The sequence below is a fragment of the Erythranthe guttata genome, chromosome 4 (genome assembly GCF_056151865.1).
Source record: "Erythranthe guttata isolate IM_541 chromosome 4, IM_541, whole genome shotgun sequence".
Lineage (NCBI taxonomy): Eukaryota > Viridiplantae > Streptophyta > Magnoliopsida > Lamiales > Phrymaceae > Erythranthe > Erythranthe guttata.
Window position 1 is genome coordinate 11803261 of NC_142536.1, and position 23845 is coordinate 11827105.

Genomic DNA, 23845 nt, shown 5'->3' on the forward strand with positions numbered 1-23845 from the left:
CGCGCCCTCACGCACCGCCACAAGTCGGAGATGCGAGAAGGTAATTCTGAAAAACTACTCTTAATTTTCTGCGCAGTCCAGCGAGAAAATTCGCCATTAATCAACTAATGATCAGATAGACATGAAATTTTGAAAGAAGCTTCAAGACTCATGGATCTACAATAACACTCAAGTAATTGTTGATCCATTTGATAACCATGGAGATATTAAAGTCCGAGCTGGCCTGTAATTTCAGATCAGCAAACAGGTTGGATCAGTAGGAGTGGGAAGAGCATATGTTCGATTATGTATTTATGTGGGTCGTTCATTGAGTATGTTTATTATTTGATTTAATTTCGCGAGCATGCTATGATAATATAATTTATGTTATTTAAATTAATTATATATGCGAGCATGTTTGTCGGTGATTGATAGCGAAAAGGTACGCAATTAATTGTAATTATTGTGCACGTGTTTGTTTATGTAAATAAAATAATTTTTTTGTATTTCGTTGCGTACACGTGCCTGATCCCCAACATTCCTCCCCGGTGAATGGTTCAATTAACCGAAGAGGCGCTCCAACATATGATTATGGAAGCTTCTACTCGCGCGGCCACGGAAGCAGTAGCTCAGTACATCACCACAGCAGGAGCAAACGCTCTCCCTGTGAATCCGCCAGTGGCACTGCCACCGGCCCAAGACAACGACTATCGTATAAGTGCGTCATCAGCATCCACCTTGGACCCACGGTCTCGGATGCAATAATCCACCAATCAGAGAGGGGCACAGCCCGGGCGACGAGAACCGCGTTCACCTCCAAGGGGTAACGCATATCCCCGGAGAGCTCCTCCAATGAATGAAGGGGAAGATGAGATAAACAACAGGGTATCTGATGTAAACTCTCTCCTCCAACTAAACAACCCAATTGACGGAAGGGCACCAGCTCCAATAAGACGCAGTCTTTTTATTATGGACATACTAAATGAGGTATTACCTCAGGGAGTGAAAGTCTCATGCTTACCCCAATTCGATGGAACTATTGACCCACATGAACACATTGAGAAGTTCAAGGGTATGGCGGATTTATACGGCCCGACAGATGCGGCAATGTGCAAGATGTTCCGCACCACTCTATCCAAGAGGGCCATGAACTGGTTCAACTCCTTTCCCACAGCATCAATCGAAAGTTTCTCTCGATTGTCATAACGCTGCACCAACCAATTCCCCATCAACAAGTAGTATGCGAAAACCCCAACACACCTCTTCTCTGTCATCCAGAGAGACAATGAAGCACTCCGCACCTACATCAAGCGTTTTGTTGAAGATGTCCATGAAGTTCCCAACGTGGAGAAGAAATGCTATCAGGAATCATGCAGCAAAACCTGAAGCCAGGTATATTCAAGGAATCTATCATCGGAAGACCTCCAGTCAATTTGGAGGAACTGTTGAATCTAGTAGAAAAATATATACGAATATAGAAGGCCTCTACTCACGCCCCTTCTAAGAGGAAAAGAGAAGATGATCGACATGATCCAAGACGACGAGAAGATCGACGTCCTCCACCAACATCTCAAGGCCAATAATCTTTCTTGTATACCCGGTTCACACCACTTAAGCTAGTCATGTGTGACAAACTCCACATAGCGACCGTTGGCAAGGGAATTCGAGTCTGGGTCAATTGACATGCTTACTTGCTCCAACCGCTAGACATCTCTTGTGGGACAACATATATGTTCTTGTTATCATGAAAAGCAGCTTAAAGGGTCGCACTCCAATTTAGATTCTTAAACGATAAAACATGAATCTTGCTAATAAAAACCACAAAGAACAAGAAATTGCAATAATAAAAACATAAAATAATTCAAAACAATAACATTTTCAGAAATTCCGATGTCCATAGCCATTATTGAACTCTTCAGCATCACCACTTGTTGCCCCTTGATCATATGGAATCACAGTCGTATAAGGAACCACATTACCATGAGAAGAAGAAGAAGCACCAAAATCTTGACCGGGATACGTTCCACGAACAACATCGCACCCCATCGTTGAATTCACACCCTTATCCACTTGGATTTCAAGTTTCTTGCTGAATTCCATAATCGCCCCTCTCAAATGCTCGAGTTGTTGGTAGTTGAGCTTGTCAAGGGAAGCCTTTCTGATCCTGTCCATCTCTTCTCCACGGGCCTTCTCAGCTCGTATCTGGCTCTCGACCAGAGCCAGATACTGCTGATCCTTGGTTAGAGTTGAACTCTGTTGGACATGGTTCGATTGACCAGCAGCATGATTGCCAGCTGGTCGAGAATTCAGGGTCAAGAATTGGCCATGCTGAGCCAGATATTCTTGACCCTCAATCGGAACCGAGCTATGTTGGGCATTATTATTTCCAGATTGAGAGTTAGGGTTGAGGTACTGATCGGCAATAGTATTGACGTCTGGATGGCCGAATGAGTGGGCCTTGCCGCCAGGGGAGAAAACGACAACCGCCGCCTTGGAGCCGGTGAGGGTGCAGAGCTCACTAGCTTTCTTGAATAGGCCCACACGCCTTTTTGAGAAGGTGACCTGGAGGTTACTTTCGTTCTCCATTTTTTCCATGTTCACCTTTCGACGACCCTTGTGTTTTTTTGGTTGGGAGTTATTGGTCGGATTCATTGTCGAAAATCGAAGAATGGTTATTTGCTAGGAAATGGTGTGCTCACATGGATAGAAACTCGGTATATATAACAGTGGTTTTGCTCTTCATTGTTATTTTTTTGGTGATTCTACCTTATATTTAATGGAAATGAAATAAATAGGTGTTAATTTTTATCCACTTTTGCTGATAAAATTTTAGTAGGTTGAATTTTACAAAAACCTTGATGAGGAATTTTAAATTTATGTCAACCTACTGAAAAAATTGGAAGGGCATCTCTATGATAGGAAATTGTTTGTGTAAGGTATGTTCATATTGATGCATATAGTGATGTTGGTCATTTTTATTTCATTTTTGTAAAAACATATGACAAAAAAATCTTGGAATTGTTATGAGTGTTGCATAATAGGCAAATGGTAGTAAATTTACATACCTCATTCATTGGAAAACAATCTAGGTCCTCGATGCTAAATATTTTTTTGAGGGCATAACGTTAAATGTTAGTAGCGGCAAAAAGTATCATTAAGTTATATGCAGTGCGGGTGGCAGGATTTCTAATTAGGGTAGGTTACACGGAGATTCGGAGTCAACGCCACCGATTTCTTTAAAAGGATTTTCCGCAAAAAATAAATACATATCTAAATTAAAATAATAGAAATTAAATCCTTTAAAGTTATATTCCAAAATACGATTAAGCAAATTACTTACATACTATTTACAATTAATTGCGTAAATTATCCCACAAGGGATGGCCTAGCGGTTGGAGCAAGAGAGCCTTTGTCAATTGACCTAGGTTCAAATCACCTTGCCAACGGCCGCTAGGTGGAGCTTGTCACACATGGTTAGCCTAGTGTGGTGTACCTCTCTCGTATGGTTTGCAAGTTATTATACGAGAGTGTAGATTTACCCAGTGCATCTATATGGTTGGTTGTTTATGTTACTCGAATGATTTGCATGCTATTATACAACAGTGTAAGTTTACTCAATAGTCAGTACACCTATATGTTTGGTTGTGGGTTCAACGCAAAATGAGAAAGATCAGACTGCTATTGTCGAGTCCATCTTATATATAAAAGGAAGATATTTTGACCTATAACCCTAAACCTAAATTTAGGGACATTTAAGTCATTTCCTATTTTGACATTTTTTTTCCTTTTAATTTTTAATATTTTATACACGTAAGTTAATAATTTAATTACCTGTCCACTACTTAAAACACTAAGTACATGATTTGATTTTTTCAAATGTTTACCATTATCCAATAACAATTACTGTCCACTCTTAAAAAAAACTGAATACACGACCTCTTTAAAAAAATTGAATACACGATCAGTAACTGCAGCAGCCAGCAGTTGATCTTTCTTTTTTAATTCCTTTTTAACTTCCTTTCACGTATTGATGGTCTAGCAAATATCACTCTCACAAACTATCGAAAAAATGAACATATTCAACTCATTGCTTCCCTTTTCGCTGACTCGCTGTAAACATTTATATAATCACTGTAAACATTTATAATAATTGTTGGATTTGGGGGTGTAAAATGGATTTTTGTTTGCGACTTACATGGGATCCTTGGAATTTGGATTTGTAGCTATGCAGGCTTTTATTTATTTTTTTATTTTTATTTGATAGGCAAGAAATATATTAATAGAGATAGAAGCTGAAGCAGTTATTTGATTATTTATCTAATTATTGTTTTCTCTATGTTTTGTGTTGCAGCCGTTGAGAAATTGAACAATTGAAAAGTCTTATTTCTTCCTGTTTTCTTCACGCCGACAATTGATAGCAGCGGCACGGCGTATGATTTATGATTTTTTTTTTCACGATGGCACATTTTGTTCAGTTTTGATTTTTACCCCAATTGACGGGAAAAATATTCTATCGTTGCGGAACGCTATTTTTATAAATCTTTTGATACTATCTTTCATCTTAGTGATATTGTTGGAATTTCTAATGATTCCAGTCTTTGTATGAATTTGGACTCAAATTTTCCAAAGTTAAGTATGGCCCACGGGGAAATCCGAAATCCAGGTGAATGGATATGATGATTCTAACATGGTATGTTTAGATTCCCTCGCTCATTTAATTTTCTACAATTTTGTTTTATTGTGACATTTTTTTTGGATTATGCAGGCTTTTTTGGATTATTTAACTGTTTGTTTGGTTGCTGAGAAAAAAATGAGGTGTGTTGGCGCCAGATTTCCATCAAGGAAGAAATCCGCCTCACTTGGGAAGTAAAGATTGGCTAAAGATTTGTTCCCATGTTTATTTTGGAAATTTAGAGTCCTACCTTTGTAATACTTTAGGACTTAGATTTATTTCCTTGTACTTTACCCTTGTTAGGAATCTTTTATAGTTATCTAGATTAAAACTAGATATTGACTAGGATTATGGTTCCTAGTTATTCGCTTCCTTTGGAAGACAGGTCTTTGGAGGCCGATCTCACGCCTATATAAGGCTCCTCACCTCACAAAGACCGTGACACTTTTGTTGGGAGAAAAATCACTCCATAGCTTTGAAGAATCACTGAAACGTTATGCTGAACAGAACTGTGCCATCGTTGGATGTGTCAACATATACAAATTTGTTGTATAGATCTCTTGAGAGATTAACCGCGTCACTGAAGGGAGTTCAGGCCAGAAAGGAGTTCTAGGCACGCGGTGTGGAGCTGCTGTTAGAAGAAACACGAAGTTCGAGTTGTGTGCAAGAACGGCATATTACATAAAGAGGGAGTCTTTAGTGTTTTTATTAAGTCCTATTAATGTACACTATAAATCTGAACTAGTGAAATCGTGTTTTCAGGTCCACGTGGATGTAGGGCACAATTGTGTCTGAACCACATTAATTCTTGTGTTCTGATTATTTACTTTAAGTAGAGTATAACTGTGTCAACACAAGATTTACAGTTGTAACTGAATATTGTTTCCACAACTTAACTGATACAACTTAGGCTAATTGATTTCTATAGGCATATAAATCAACAAGGTGGAATCATATATGAATCTAGGTTTTCGCCTAAATATTCGAAGGTTGGTATCTTTTATAAATTTCATATCTTTGATTTCTACGCATATCTTTACACTGAAAAAATATCAACACTTACGTAAAAAAAATTCTTTATTATATTGTAATTCTTCCATCCTTTTTTTTTTTTTTTTTTATATAAATTTAGGCAATGAGCTTCTCATTCTTTTTCATGATTGGTGCTTTGCGTATAGGTTTGATTTTTTTATTGAGATGCCGAATTTGATTTTACCAACAATAGAAATAAAAGAGGATTGACCAAAATTGACGTTTCCGCTTGATTGAAGGTAAGAATCTTTTCGCCATAGACCATTTTGAATGAACCAAGCGAAATGGCTCATTAGACATGAGATTACACGGGTTGAATTTGAAGAAATTGGATGAGATGTTGTGGCAGTGGCTTTGCGGTATGATTTTGGGAGAGTTGCAAAAGCCAAATTTCGTGGAATTTTTGGTGTGCTGGAGAAAAGAGATTACTAAATAATTAGTTCTCTGACTATTTTTAAATCACTTGGATCCTCATCATATGTTTCTCCTACTGTACGTTTTTTGTCATTCGTTTTTCAAAAATTAGTTCATTTGTGATGTTCCTCCTCATCATTATTTTCTGAATTCCCACCTTTTGTATGTTGTTTGGAAAAAATAGTTGTTTGCAACTTCAAAATGGTAACTATCATTTCGCTCGCTCAGTGAATTGTCATTTAATGGAAAAGGTGGCATGCAAATATCTGATTTGAAACTTGATATGATACCCATGCTTACGTTTTTGTAACTAATATTTCCTTTTGTTTGGTGTTTGCTGGCCATGTTTCTCTTACACTCCGGAGTTTCCATCTTAAAGAAGGTACTATTTTAATTTGTAGTCAGATTTATATGATAGCATAAGCATGGAGGTCAATATTCCAGTTTAACATAAAACTCGAAGTTATGATATCATTATTCGATATGATCTTCGTTGACGTTTTAGAGATGCTCTTAACATGCTACCATTTGAATTCCTTACATTTTCTTAAGAAAAATAATTCAATATGTTCTCATTTCACGAGGTATTGTTATGAATTTATCCATGGACAATTATCACCTCATTTTCTAGACATACATACATGGAGTATATTTCCATATACATACATGTATTTAGTTGACCGTATCTTTATATATAAACGGACAATGGGTTATAATTTTATAGCATCTAAGCATATATATGAAGATTCCAGTGCTAATCGTGTGCTCAAGATGTATTTGATTGCTGAAACTGTGTTTGTTTAATAATTTATTTATTGGTAATAGCAGAATATGCCCTTTTAGTTTGTTTGGTATGTGACAGATTTGGATGAATGATGGTGCCATGGTGGTATACATAGTATATACTCTAATGTGTAATATAATATGTGAAGCTGATGAATTTAGTATACGGGTTTTACATGAGTAAACTGCAAAAACTACCCCTGTGTAATCTCGAAATAGCAAAAACCCCCCTGTGATAAATAAACTAGCAAAAACCTCCCCTGTGAAATTATTTAAATAGCAAAAACCCCCCTATGGAACTATTTGAGGGTTGACTTGATATAAAAAGACACAAATACCCCTGGAGTCTTGCAATTAATAAATTCTTATATTTTATAAATATTTTAATTATTTTATTTAAAAAATAATCAATTTAGTTGTTTACTATTTTTTTTTATTTCTAAACAAACAAATTAAAAAGAATAAATATACATATAATATGTATATATATAAATACATTTTGAGGGACAATTTTGTCATTTCAAGTCTAAAAAATCAGCTAGGGGGGATTCTGCCTTTGACTAAATTTCACAGGGGGGTTTTTGCTAGTTTATTTATCACAGGGGGGTTTTCGCTATTTCGAGATAACACAGGGGTAGTATTTGCAGTTTACTCGGTTTTACATTGTCCTCATAGTTAGGTTTTTTTGCAAAAACCACCCCTGTGTTATCTCTAATTGTCGGAAAACCACCTGTGATAAAATTATTAGCAAATACCCCCCTATGAAATTTAGTCAAGGTCACAAAACCCCCTGACAGCTTTTCGTGTAGCGCACGCGCAAATTATGCGAATGGTTGTGTATTTTGCGTCAAAAAATACCCGGAAAAGTCAAAAATACCCTTAAATTCCTCAAGGAACTGAACGACGTCGTTTTATATCATCTTCCCCATATATTCTGCAATTCCCAGCAAATTAGGGGTTTTACTCGTCTTCTTCCCCAATTTCTTGTGTTCATAGTCTGTAATTCCCAGCAAATTAGAGAAATCATGTCTTCTCACACCTCAAGCAACGCGACGAAGAGAAAAGAATGCAAGCCATATATGGATCTGAGGTATCCATTTAACCCATTTTGTTTCTGCAATTTGAAATCTTGTATAAGGGTGGTCGAAACTGCAACAAAACCATCAAAAGGAAGATTGTATTATTCTTGTCAGTTTCGTCAATGCCAGTTTTTCCGTTGGTGTGACCCGTATCGAACAACTTGGGAACCCATTGGGGTGACTGTACAATATCCAGGTTGGGAATATGCTGAGCAAGGTTTGCCAGATGATATCGAAGAGCTAGATGAAGTTATTTCTAAAGGTAGCGTCGAAGAGAAAAAAGAAAACTATCGGCATGATCGAATCTTGTTGAAAATCTCATGGGTTATATCCGTAGCATTGTTCGCCATTGTTCTGGTGTTGTTGATGAAGATTGGAAACCTTTAATCAATTTAATATGTTTTATTCAATGCAAGATATAATGTAGTGTTGTTGTTTATCAATGTAGTATTGACAATGTTATTTAGGTGTTGTTGATGAAGATTTGAAACCTTTAATCAATTTAATATGTTTTATTCAATGCAAGATATAATGTAGTGTTGTTGTTTATCAATGTAGTATTGACAATGTTATTTATTCAAGTATTATTGAGAGTTTGAGATGTTATTTGTTCATTATTTGTTCAACTTTGCAATGATAAAATTCTGTAAAATTTTCTAATTTTCCAGTATTTGGTTAGCAAATTAGCAAATAACCCCGCATATAAATAAATATCAGCAACCACCCCCCTATGATTTGAAATTAATTAGCAAATACCCCCCTATGTTAATGAAAATTGGCAAGTATCTCCACTGTTTTTTCAATTTCCCTGTATTTGCCAGCAACAACCAATTCATACATCAACAATAACCAACAAGCAACATCTACAAATAAACAATAACAATAAACAATCCATAAAAAACATCTCAAACAAACAACAATATTTTTCAGAAACAGCCAACAACAAAAAATAATGTTCAATAGACATTACAGGCTGTTACAATTGCATGTTCAATAGACAGCCAACATATCAAACCATCACAGGCTGTTATGATTGCATCAAAAACCCAAAAATACCAGCAAAAGTCATCAAAAAAAATGTTCAACTTTCAACACAAGTCAAACTTTCCAAATGCGTTTCTTCTTGGCAGCCTCCCTAATATTATGAAGGACTTCGGATATTTGAGGCTTCCTTTTGCGCACATGAGGGTTGCTGGAATTTGGAACATTTGGAGGAACATTAGTTGTTGCCATTGGAGGAACAGCTGCTTGTGAAGTTGGAGGAACCGTTGGTACAACAGCAGGCACTCTTTGTGTTTGATTTGTTGCCCGCGGGTTTTTGATTTTCTTACTTCTTCCTAGTAAACCCTCATTCCTTCTTCCCACATATACCTACAATTGTAACCTATGAATTAGAAAAATAAATGGGGCAGAAAGAGCAGAAAGATAAAACAATTTTTAATGTTTCTAACCCTTCCTGGTGCAGCAGCAGATTGATCTTGAATGGAAGAACTTGGTTGAGTACAAGATGGTGCAACAGAGCTAGAAACATTTGACCTTGGTGTAGAAGAGTTTGTTTGAACAGAAGTTGGTGCAGCAGAGGTTGATGGTCCTTGACTGGAAGATGGAGGAGCACCTTGAGAATTTTGAATTTCCTCATTTGTAGGGTTTCCCTATCACAGACAAATAAACCAACAAATAACAATTAATGCTTGAAATCCTTCAAGAAAAAATTCAAGTAATTAAAAGGAAAAAAATATATTAAAAAGCTACAAATACCTTGTAAAGTTTAGACCTTGGATTTGTAGGATTTTTACACGATGCCTTGTTATGGCCTAGTTGTAGGCAGTTCTTACAAGTATGTGTGAGACCCTTTCTGTAAGAAGTGGTGTGAAGTTCATCTGGACCTCTTCTTCTCATTTTCTTAGGTCTCCCAGCTTTCTTGTTCAACTTTGGGGCTGCAAGTGGCTCGAAAGAGGTCTTGATGTAGTCTTTTGGTCCAGGGACTGCATGTATCATATATGCATAAACCTTCAAGTATGTATCTTTTTTATACCACGAGTCCACATAGTCCTCAACTTTATACCTCCTATCTGCAATGCAAGCCCATGCATGATGACAAGGATACCCATTTAATTGAAACAATCCACATGTGCATGTTCTGGTAGCTAGGTCCACGACATATCTGTCATTATGAATCAAATTCTTCTTGTCCATGCCATCTTGGAAAACAATTTCTTGCAAGTTGTTGAGACTTGTTGATCTTTTTCAAGATATTAGGACAGATAGACCCTTCATACTTCTCCATTCCAGCCTTTTTTGTTTGAATTCTGCTTGTCAATCTACTTCTGATCCACTCAAACATGCTAATGATAGGCTTCTCTCTAGCCTCAAGGATGTAGCTATTGAAGGATTCACACAGATTGTTTACTAACACATCTGTCTTGCAGCTTCTTGAGAAATAAGATCTGGCCCAATGACATGGAGGAATTTTTCTTAAATATTCTGCTGCAGCTTTATCAAACCTGCCAATCTCCACCATAACTGCTTCAAATTCATTCTTGTTGCCTGTGGAAGCAGCTCTCCATAACATTGTTTTCAGCTCCAAAGCTGGCCATTTTTGCTTGAAATTCTGGTAGATGTGCCTCACACAAAATCTGTGATCACAGCCAGGGGCAACATCTTTAATAGCTTCAAGAAGCCCTTTTTGCCTGTCAGAAATGAAGGTCCATTTCCTTTCTTCAACACCTCCAATTTCTTCTAGCAACTCACCCAAAAACCATGTCCAGGATTCTCTGTTCTCAACTGGAACCACAGCTAGAGAAATTGGAAAAAGGTTATCATTCCCATCCCTCCCAACAGCACAAAGAAGCTGCCCTCCATGTGGTGTTTTCAAAAAACAGCCATCTAATCCAATTAGTGGCCTGCATCCTGCAAGAAATCCCAACCTCATTGGGGGAAGGCTGAAATACATCCTCTCAAAGATTGGAGGATCTGAATAAAGAATCTTTCTCAGCAATAACTTAGCACCAGGGTTTCTAGCTCTAACAGTTTCACAGTAATCCCACAGGAGACTGTATTCTTGAGCATCTTGTCCCCTTATTTTGTTGAGTGCACCTTTTTTTGCCCTCAAAGTCTTCCAGTAGCCAGCTTCTACACCCACCTTTCTCATCACTGAGTTTCCAAGTTTGCATATTTCAACATCTGGATTGTCTTTAATGGAGTCTCCCATTCTCCTTCCAATATATTTTGCACTAGCATGCTTGTTAATTCTTTTCCTTGAACAGGTGTGTTCTCCAGTTAGTTTCTTGATCTACAATAAATAAATTAAAAATACTTAATTAAAAAATAATACATAATAGATAAGTACATAAATATTAAAAAAAAAATAGAAACCAAGAAACCATAATATAAAATAGAATAGTACACAAAAAATATAATATTTAAATACCTGAAATATTGGACCACCTTGTACAGCAGATGCATGGATTCTCCAACTACATCATTTTTCTTTGCATTCTGCAGTTACCCTTTTCCTTTCATTTTTCAAAAATTCAAGTTCATACCCATTTCTCACTAACCAATCTGTGAGAGCCTCTCTAAATGCATCAACATTTGAAAATTTCATCAACTCTTCTAAATTTTTATTCTTCATACTCTGTCCTTCACTGAATATAGGGCATTTGGCTTTGGTTGAGTCATTCAGATTCTCAATAGTATCATCATCTTCTGCATCACTGTACCATTGGGTTGTAGATGGTTGCACTGCACATTTCTGCAACCTTCTAGCTGGTCTTTTGGATTTCTTGCCCATTCTTTTCAACTTCTTGATCAAGTCTTGCTTACTGAACTGTCTATTCAAAAAAATGTCATCATCTGAAGACCCCTCAATGTCTTCTAACTCTTCACTTGGAGCATCAGAATGTACATCAACATCATCTGAACAATCTTCAGGCTGAATGTAGTCACCATCATCTGAATCATCATCCTCAGAAAACACCACATCATCATTTCTGGTATCTTCATTTCTTGGTTCTTCAGTTGGTTGTTGTTCATTTCTTGGTACTTCAGCAAACACATCTTCAGGTGTTGGTTCTTCAGTGGTTAGGAATTCAGCAAAAATCTCTTCAAGTGTTGGTTCTTCAGGCTGTACTTCTTCAGCTGCTGCTTCTTCATGATGTAGTTCTTCACTTGTTGGTTCTTCAGGTTGTACTTCTTCACTAGTTGGTTCTTCAGGATGAGGTTCTTCAGGCTGAGGTTGTGCAGTTGTTGAGTCTTCATCAACTGTATCTTCATCACCATTCCGCAAATAAAGAATTTCTTTCCTCTTTTCAATTACATTCCCATCCTTATCAACTGCAATGATTGGCTCTATGTCTACATCTTGAGTGTAAAGTGTCAACTGGTCCAATTCTTCATGAACATTCACCAACCATGCAATACTTACATCATCTATAATGTACTTGAGCCCATGTTCAAGTGATTGCCCAGGGTACAAGAAGTAAAAGTTGACATTCACTTTTTTACCTCCACATGCTTTGTACATATCATACAGTAACTGCCTGTTCAAGTAGTCCAAGCAAATCTTTCCAGCCACTACATTTCTCCCTCCAACATAACACAATTCAGGATTATATACGAAAACCCCATCCAACCATACAGATATTTCGCACAACAGGTTCATCTGCATAAATAATAAAACTTTAAGTGAAAAAACTCTACAATAGTTAATAAAAAAAAAAAACAAACAGAAAACCCTAAAAATCTCAACAGTAAAAAAAAGAAATGCAGACAATGTCTGGACAAAAATCATAAACAAAAATTTGAATAAAAAAATTAAAAAATTGAAACCCCCAAAAAATAAGACCCCACATGTCTCTTGAAGATATAGACAACATATACCCTACATAAAACAATAATATCAAAAAATGGACCACTAATCCACAATCCCCAAAAGATCCAGACAATGTCTCGACAACAACCCACATTCTCGAAAAAAATACATAAAGTTTGGACTCCAACCTACAACTCCCCCAAAAAAACGAAAACCTCAGAAACTTAAACCCTACTATTTTAATACAAATGTCTGGACCACAACCCACAACTCCCCAAAAACTTCATACCTCTTTAATCGAAATTTCACAGTCGTCTTCACGTCTTTCTTCGAGAATCTTTAAATAGAAAGCATTTGGGAGAGTATTTCGATCGAAATTGAGTTTGGAGTTTAGGGTTTTTTTTTTCTCTTCGATTTGGGATTGAATTTGGGAGAGGTGGATATTTTTGGTTTTGAGAACACTTAGCAGGTGTTTTGAGTTTTGGGGGTTTTTTTAAATTTTTTTACATTAGGGGTAATATAGTCTTTTTACTTTAGTCAACAGCCAAATGATGAATAGGTGGCGGTGTGGAATGCCAAACACAATATAGGGGGCTTTGTGCTAATATTTATAATACAGGGGGGTATTCGCCAATTAGAAATAACACAGGGGGGTCATTGCTATTAGCTCTCATAGTTAATTAGGTTACTTGACAATGTGGCGGACGAAAGATTGTTACATGTTTGCGCGAGTCTACAACTGTTTGAAAAAAGCATGAAAATAGAAATTGCTTGGTTGGTACAAGTTGAAGGTATTAGAGCACTGAATGTTCAATATTATTGTGTAGGTTTATAACTTGCTTATGGAGTGTTCAAATGGCTGAAAAACGATTCCATATTATAGCAAAAACACCCTTATTCAATTTTATTTTAGCACACAACCCCCTAACCAGGGGTATTAATTGCTAAAAAACTTAGATCATAATGGAGGTTTTGTCAATAAAATAATATAGAGTAGGTTTTGGTATTCGAGCTAACAGGAGGGTACTAATTGCAATAGTTTATTTTCTTTTGTAGTTGTATTTCACACAATTAAGGCCAAGTTAACTATCGAATTGGAAAAATTTCGCGAATCGTTTTTCTCCACAACCTATGATATCATTTATCTTTTCTCTTTTCTTATCGTGTGTGTATAATAAAATTTAAAGTCAAACCACCCAACAATGCTGAAAATCACTCAAACCCCACAACACTGCTTAACATCGCACAACCAATCCCACCAATGCTGAAAATTGCACAAACGATGCCAATCAATGCAGAAAATCGCACAAACACCCCAACTAAGATAAAAATCGAATTAATCACCACAATCAGCGAACCCACCTCAAATTGAATGAACCCATCACAAAATCAAACAAACCCAACCCTGAATGCGCAGAAAAGGAAGATATAGGGCTCTAAATCGCAAGCAAGTTCCAATTGCGTGAATCACAGTCAAAATCACAAGTCAGTTCCAACTGCAAAAACTCTATAAAAATTGAATTGTGGTTGCGTTATTGGGAGATTTTTTGAAGAAATTGAAGGGAAAAATTTATATTTTCGAATTAGGGTGTATTGTTTTGTGAAGAGACACATTACTTGCGTTTGAATTATTCATGAAAATTGAAGAGATTTGACTTAAATCCGTTTTTTCAAAGATGAATATTGCATTTGCGTTATATCGTTTTGATTGAAACTAAACTGTATCGCGTGTTGGGGATCGTGCATGTATACGCAGCGGAATTTAAAATTTTTAGATCGAACTAGTTTCGATTACATGCAAAAACTAATCACATAGTCAACGTACCTTAACGCTTCCGCCATACATATGGTAATTATCGATTTAATTGAAAACACGTAAAACCGAAAATTACGAAACATGCTTGTTCATCATTCAATAAAATCGAAACACGTAATCACATATTACTCATAATCATAAATTATAATTCATACAAACATGCTCGAATTAATTTACGAAAGTTTCGATTTATTTACCTCTTGTAGCGTGAGATTTCGACGAATCGAAACCTAGAACCAATCACGTACAAGCTGCAAATTACCAATCCTCGGGGCTGCAACTCACGGCTGGAACAAGCTGATCCAGCAAGCGACGAACGGCGGCGCGTGGCAGCAGCAGCGGCGGCGCGTGGGCGGCGTAACGGCGCGTGCAACGGTGCAGCGGCGGTGCGTGGATTCGTCGGGGCAGCAGCTCCTCTCCAATTAGGTTTCACCTTGTATTTTCGACCCACTCGAACTACAGCACTAGATGTAAACGAGTTAGATAAACAACAAGAATAAAACAAAGGAGACGAGAGGAGAAAACCGGCGGTTTTCCGGCGGTGATCGGCGGTGGCGCGGCGGGGCAGCAACGGCCGAAGGGGATGAGCGGCTAGGGTTTGGGCGGCTAGTGTTTGGTGCAAAAAATCTGATCTCAAACTCTTGTTTGAGGTCTATTTATACTTAGGGTTTTCAACCCTAGTGGGTTTAAGTCATTGGGCTTGACCCACTGATGTATTAAGCCCATTCCCTCGTCGGCCTCGTTTCTAATAAACGATCGTTCACAAAATTATAACAAAATTATATTTGTGACGAGCTCAAAGTCCTCGTCGATACGAGTGCCTCTTCGAAATTTCCAATTTCCAAAATTGGAAACTTCCACTTCAGTGGACTTGCTAAATCGGGAAACTTCCCAATTTAGAAAGTTCACTAAATTCCGCATGTCTCTCTTTCTCTACGTTTATTCCGATTCGCAATCCACAATTACGAATCTTGGATTCAATCATATCGACATCCAATCGTTCAAAGATTAACACATTAATCTATGCTTGTTGTTATCAAGGATCTATATTACACGAGAAGTGTGACCCTCAATGGTTCAGGTGTATGCTAGCCGTGGGCTCACAACTCTTTGTGATTCGAACAACACATTGTTCTAATACGAACTCCTCCCAAGAGTCTCGATTAGAGTAAAACTCATTTTACCTAATCCCCGATCAAATCGGTGCCCAACGAATCAAGATTGGCGTCTAGCAACTACGCATCATGATTCCCTAGATACAAGTGAAGTGCCTGCAAGAACCTTATGATATAGTTAGCGTACAGTACGATCCTTTCGCAGCACATGTCCCGATTGAACTAGAGGCATTGGTTCACCGAGACCTCTTATAAAGTTCAATAACCGTGCGAACGTTCTAGGTATTATAAATCCGTTCGTGTGCGACTTAGGGAAACACATTTCCCTAATCACCCCACTATCAACTCTGGCCAGAGATTCCATGGATTATAAACCGTCAGAACACACAGGACATCCATGACTACTCAAGCGCTCGAATCCCCTACTACAATACACAGACTTCACACTAGATTTCGGATTGCACGAACGTTGGCCCTTGGAGTGGTCCGCGGTGGGACTCAGGGACAGGTCACGATACAATCGGTCCTCTAGTGAAGTCACGGTGATGTCTGGGTCTTAAGGACTAATGGTGTACAACTATATCTTAGAAACCTATTACTCGATGAGTGAGAACCACTTATAGATTTCTAGGGCGAGGGAGTTCAGTGAACTCATCTAATATGAGCACCTACTCAAGTATGCCGATGTCACAACACCGAGGACTGATGAGACGTAGTACACATACACTAAGTGCTAGTCTCAAAAGGAAAAGGCCGGTATCCTCATTATTGGCGTAACCCATCGACTAGGAACAAGGTTTAACAGTTACATTACATTGCTGAGTTATCTCACGATTCTACTAGATCAACTCACAGTAATAGAGTAACTCGTTAGGACTATATCTATGCTACTTGCATGGGATAACAGATATAGAATTCCAAATAAGATATTTTATTATTACGAACGAAAAAAACGATTGTTTTATTACATGAAATAAGATAAAGACCACAACCACAAGTTGGCTTGTCGGTCACCTACTCTAACATCGCGATATATCACGAATTTAACTATACTGATTCTACTTTAGATATGTAATAGAAGATTTTTTTTTTCGAATTTTCCTTTTACCATATGTTATAACAAATGAAAACCCGTGCATCGCACGGGTATCGATTACTAGTAAAGATAAAGGACATACTACTGAGGAATGTGCACAACTCAAATTGATGATTGAGAAATTGATCAAGCAGGGACACTTAGGCGAATACATCCATAAATCACGAAACAAGCAGCGTGATGACCTCCCACGTCGAGACAATAATCGAGATCAACATCAATGACGGGAGGAGGGGGGTATCGACACGACCAAGATAACAATGACAATCAACAAACAGGTGAGTCATTGCCTTTATCTCCGGAGGACCACCAGGTGACGACTCACAAAATGCAAGACGCACCCTCGCCTGATCAGCGCGTATGAATCAAGAACATGGGTCTTCGTCCGCGTCTATCTACCATATACGAAGACCTAATCATAGAATCATCTTCAATTCCTCCGACCTAGGAGGTCCTGCTGAAGTTCATAACGACGCCCCGGTAATCACAGCCTCAGTGGCCAATTTATTAGTTAAGAAGATACTAGTCTACAATGGGAGCTCAGTCGACATCATGTATACTCACGCGTTTAAACAACTAGGAATTGACAACACCCGATTCAACCCCATAAGCACTCCATTAGAAGGATTCACAGGGAAAGATGTATTCTCCAATGGAGAAGTAGAACTACCCATAGCCCTCGGAGATAGCCCATGTCGAGTGACAAAGATGGTGAAATTTTTTATACTTAATAAACCTTCTCCCAAGAACATCATCGTAGGGACACCTACGATCCACGCTTCGGAGGCAGTCCAATCCTCCTTTCACCAAAAATTAAAATTCCCCACCTCTTACGGGATGGGAGAAGTACTTGGCGACAGACGTCTCGCTCGAGAATGCTATGCAAGAGATCTACGTGAGCCATCTAAGAATCCCAAGCCTTTAGGAAGGGAGACAACACCCCGAAACACGATAAGCGAAAATGGGTCAACGCAGTCATTGAAGTTGATAAAGAAATCTTAATCAGCGTAACTGACGACAACACCAAGCTAGCAGCTGTTGAAGAGCTAAAGTTAGTAGAACTCATACCCGGAGATACCCTCTTCATATGCTAGGCTATCTTTGCTGATGCCATTAGCGCGGTGCTCATTCAAAACGGTGAGAAAGGTCACCAACCGATATATTACATTAGCCGAGCTCTTCAAGGCTCAGAGCACCGCTATACCAACATGCAGAAACTTGCTCTCTCCCTCATCAATGCAACCAGAAAGTTACGTCCTTACTTTCAATCAAATCAACTGATAGTTCTCACCAACTATCCTCTTAAACAAATTTTGCGAAGTCCCGAGACTTCCGGACTGCTAACTAAATGGGCTATAGAGCTGAGTGAATATGGGGTCGAATTCAAACCACGCCCCGCCATCAAAGCTCAAATTCTAGCAGACTTTGTAGTAGAGATGACTGCAATAGAGGATAGCACATCCATGTTGGGAGTTAGGCACATTTACGCAGCGGAAAACAAAAATTTTATATAAAAAACAAGTTTAATCATACAAACACGTACTCAATAATAGCACTTAATTGCGTACCTTAACGCTTCCAGCGAAATTTAAATTACAACATGGATATTAATTCGATAGTTAAATCATGTAGCATGCTCGCAGTAAATCATAACTTATACATAAACAATTTCACGAAATCATTCAAGCAAAATCATATTGCGAATATCAACATTTAATTTAATCTAATGAAATTAAAACCTAATACAATACGGATCCAAAACTTACCTCTCGAAGCGTGAGGCGAGTTCTCGGATTGAAGCTGACTGCCAAGGAAACCAATCAATCTATGCAGTAGGGAGAAGCGGCGACAGCAGTGGACCCACGGATTAGCGGCAGCGCGTGAGGTTTAAGCGGTGACTTGGAGTGGCGCGTGCGGCGGCGGATCGACAGCGGTGTTTCGGCAGATCGACTCCCTTGTCTTCCTCCTCACGGATTTCACCTCGTATACATAATTCAACGATTCCGGCGACGGGCGACGGCCACAGCCACAGCGACTGCGGAGGAGAGGCAGCGGATGTGTGGAGTTGAGCGGCTAGGGTTAGGGTTGTGTATTGTGTGTTGTGCAAGACCTATAAATCTTATATTTATAGTGTCTTGTATAAAAGCCCTAACGAGCTTAAGTTGGACCGGGCCTAACGGCTTATGTTCGTTAGTCTTTCTTCACTCGTTTCTCACAGCTCAATGATTGGAAAATTATAACAATTATATTTCCGGAATGTAGCACCCTCACTGATTTTATAGAAATTTAAGAAACACGGACTTTATTAAAGACTTTTGAATTCAAGTTGGACTTTGAGAAAACCCACTTTAAAATTATAGAACCGTTTCCCTATTCTTCAAATTTAACCCACAATCGGAAAGTAAGATTTTTCATACAGAGTGTACCATAACGTGAACGGGATTTTGAAAATAATCTTGATGTGGCGGAAGAATCCACATAAAACATTACCGGGGTTTAGAAAACACTCAGCGGAAGGAATTAAACTTTATTTAAGATACCCCCGTTTAATAGACCGGGTTCCAATCAGAGTACAAAATAAAATTATACTATGTGATTAGTTTTTGATAAAACGTTGCATAGAAAATACGAGTAAAATGATCTAGGCACCAAAGCTCGTGATTCCTCGAACTCCTCTCCGCCGGCCTCCTATATAGCTTGGAGAACCTGAAAAGATAATTTGCATAAAAGCATGAGCCCAAACACTGGCTCAGTAAGGACATTAGTCTTAGTCTGACGAACTCACGCCTCTCTCAACGTGTCACTCACGACCTATGGGAATCCTAAAGTATTCGTCTATGTTCTTTTCTGTCTATGTTATTTTACGTCATAATGATATTATGCTATATTATTTCATCGACGTTAATCACGACATATAATCACATCGCCAATAATTAAACATATAACTCCACATATGAGCACATAATAAAAAGTCTGGTTTTGCTTTGAAAGCCATTTGAAATTCACTTTGAAAATCATGTGGGGACTTGTTTTCCTTTAGAAATCATTTCTTAGTTCATTTTGGAACTTGTCTTGTACAAAATATCCCTTCCCACGAAATTCCCCTTTTTAGAACGAAAGCCCCTTTTCAAAACTCTTTATAAAACCATTTTTCTTTCAAAATCTTTCGTATGCAAGTATGCACATGTTGGGATCCCTAACGTAAGCTTCGGCAATAGACGTTTATATGCTGAGCCCGGTCATTCGGTGGGAGCTAACCACCCTGTTGTTCTATAGTAACTGTTGTTGGGATACCGGCCCCCTGTATCCCGTGTCTATTCAACCGTAGCAACGTTACAATTTTGACTCTTCTATAGTAGACCATGCAATACCAATTAATGACTCGATGAATGCACGCAAGTCAAAGATCTTAATAGCAACACGATAATAATTCCAATTATATCATTCACGTAATTCGAAGGAATTAAATCATATAATTCGGAAGTAATTTCCGAGGCTATAGTAAGCACAAGAGATCAAACATTAGTAATAAAGACACATATACTTTTACACGTATATACACATAGGCACTTATACGTATTTATATACATATACGTATATACTCTAATTTATAACTATGGGTTATAAGTTTCCTCAACCCGAAGGGAGTACGCCTATAACATCATAGGTCTAAACTGTCGATATACATATAAATATACTTATATATATACATACTTATACCTCACAAGAGTAAAACACATTATTCAAATAATCATCATGAAATTCAATATTTCACATAATATCTATTCAAAGGACTATAGAAAATCAAATCTAGTAGAAGTACTAGAACATAGAACGTTTCAAGAACAACTTATAGTTCTAAATATATACCAGTCTTTGTATCTTACTCATAACTACTCTAATAATGGTTCTCTAGATGTAACATCATAATCTATATTCATTACCATATTAAGTCATGTCTCAAGAGTTTAAATCATGCCCACAAAGGACTCTTTAATTCAAAGAAATTCATTTTTAGGAAAATCGGACAGTTTTGACACCTTAACTTTGAAAATACATTTCTCTTAGACCATAACTTCAAAAATTCTGAAACTTTGAAACAATACTCCTATATGAGTGGCAAAGACCTCTATAAAACAGTTTTCCAAAATAATTAGTAGACTAAGAGAAATGAGTAAAACAGTGTAGTAGTGTGGTCACACTTTCAAAAACAGAACCAACCACTTTAAAAATAACCAATAAATCACCCTTTTGTTAAAATACTGTAAAACTTTGCAGAAAACTGGTTTTATAAGGTATAATTATATTCCAAGTGGAATCAAGGAAATCAAACCAGGAAAACATCGATTTTAAAAGCAAATTCTCAGCTGACTCAAAAACTGTACAAGTTTAGTAAATAATTCATATCTTAATCATCTGAAATCCGTTTGATGATTAAAATATATCAAATTAAAGATAACAGAAAGATCTAGTTACCCATAGACTTTCGTGATTTTAAGAAAACAGGGCATCTGTGAAACATGCAGTAAACTCCGAGACTGAAAACCTGAAAATTCATTAGTGATCTATATCTACATCCTTGATCAAAACAGATCCGGCAGTTTAGGCACTATAACTTCAGAAATTCATATCTCCTAAACCGTAGATCCAAACCTGATGAAATTTGGAACACATGTTCATATCTAAGTCTAGTTTATAGGGTTAAAACAGTTTAGGAAGAAACTTATCTATGTAAGAGATATAATCAATTTATTGCAGTAACACAAGCATAATTTCAGAACAGATGCACTAACTTTAAAAATACCAATTAATTCATACCTTTAATTAAACACTACCAAATTTTGTTCAAAGTCAGTCTCATAAGTTTATAATCATATTCAAGTGGAATCAACTCAATAAGATTAGTATAAAACGCTATTTAACACATAATTCGTGGATGACTCCGAAACTGTGCAGATTCAGAAAACGATTCATAACTTACTCAATATAAATCCGATTTATGCATAATTTATATCAAAATGAAGCTAACCGAAAGATCTAGACTACCACCAAATTTCATAATTTTATCTTAGGGATTACCCGATGAGACATGCAATACAATCAGAAGCTACGAAACTGAAATTCAAGTAGTGTTCCTCAAGAACTTTATCTTCTAAAGCTCAAAATTAAAACCTCAAACATAAAAGTCATTAAAACACATATAATTTATATTAATTAGGTTATTATTTCAGTAAAGACCAAGGTCCTTACCCAAGAGCAAGAAATTGAAGATGAAGGAGTAAGAAAACCAAAGGCTCGGTGGATTTTCGGCGGGTTTGGCTTGGATGTTCTTGGATGGCTTTGGGGCTGAGTTTGAAGGATGTGAAGGGCTGTTTCTTGAAGATTTTTAGCAGAATTGAAGAAGAGGGAGTTTCTCTTTTCGAGAGGAGAGGAGATGAATTGAAGAGAGAAGAGGAAGGGGCTTTGATGGGAGCTTCTTGAAGTGCAAGAAGAGAATTCTTCTTGGGGGCTTTTGATCGATGAAGAGGGAGAGGGAGAGGGAGAGGGCCTTTTGGCTGATGTTTTGGTGTGAAGAGAATGTGAAGAGAAGGGGTTTATTTATAGGGGAGATGAGGCCCTTATTTGCAATATAAAAGACATTGGGGTTCTATTAGCAATTTGGGAGAACATACCTTGGGGGCTTCTTAGCAATATAGAAGAGAAGAGGGGAGTCCTTTGTAATTAATACACTTAGGGAATAATTCACACACACAAAACATACGGTCACATAACAATTAATTATTAGCATTTACCCATATAATTCACATAAATTCAATATGAGGCCAAATAGAAATTAGTTATCATGTCACAACTTATTAAATCTCATATTATCCTAATAGATTAATTATCAATTAAAGCACATCATTAAAATTCATGGACATAATTCCTTTAATCATATAATCATAATTATTATAAACATTTGAACAAGCAACCACATTATAACATCTAATAAACATTATAATTCACATAGACACTTATGAAGCACTTAATCAGATAATTGCTAATCATGTATTAGATTAATTAACTATAAGCGCATAATTCATTACATCACATAATTAGAATCGACTACTCAATTAATAATAATGTCTACTTCTAAAAAATACTATAATGTATCTAAATCACATAAACACATAGATAACGTATAACTTGCTACTCGATTCATGAAATGCACGTATATTCGTATTTACCATATGTTCAATATAATCATATATAAATGCGTATGAAAATGCGGGCTGTTACACGGAATCATTGAAATGTCCTCGTCATTAAGAATGCCAATTCTCGATTTCCAATTTCTAAAACTGGAAACCCTAATTCAGAGGACATTCTAAATTTGGAAATTTCCCTAATTCAGTGGACCTTAAAGATTACAAAGTATAAGAACACACAGGATATCCAAGACTGTTCTGGCGATCGAATCCCCGACTACAATGCACAGACCTCCCACTAGATTTCGGACTGCACTAACCCTGGCCCTTGGGGCAGTACTAAGTGGAACTCATGGACAGGTCACGATACAGCTGGTCCTCTAGTGAAGTCACGGTGATGTCTATGTCTTAAGGACTAATGGTGTACAACTATACCATAGAGATCTCTACTCGATTACTGAGACCACTTAGAGATTTCTAGGATGAGGGAGTTCAGTGAACTTGTCAACTTTTTGCTTAAGGGCATATGAATGCCGATATCACAATACTGTTTACTGATGAGACGCAATACACATACACTAAGTGCTAGTCTCTTAATCGGAAAGGTCGATATCCTCATTGTTGGCGTAACCCTTCGACTGGGAACACGGTTTAACAGTTATAAGACTTAAGTAAATATCTCACGATCCTAAAAGATCAATTACAAGTAATTGTAATAACTGTAAGGACTATATCTATGTTTGAACAAGGGACACAGATAGAATGCCAAGGTGTTTTATCATTAATACAAAAAAGGATTGTTTATTACAATAATAAATTGAAAGACCACAACCACAAGTTGACTTGGACCATCAATGT

The 23845-nt window shown here is 37.3% G+C and overlaps 1 protein-coding gene across 1 annotated transcript; it reads right to left on the reverse strand.

Annotated features, from left to right (window-relative positions):
- Window positions 1–1376: 1376 nt before the first annotated feature.
- LOC105957188 (agamous-like MADS-box protein AGL62) lies at window positions 1377–2667 on the reverse strand. The gene has a single exon (XM_088817657.1). The coding sequence runs from the start codon at window positions 2629–2631 to the stop codon at window positions 1858–1860; it is 774 nt and encodes a 257-aa protein (XP_088673783.1). The 5' UTR covers window positions 2632–2667; the 3' UTR covers window positions 1377–1857.
- Window positions 2668–23845: the final 21178 nt, after the last annotated feature.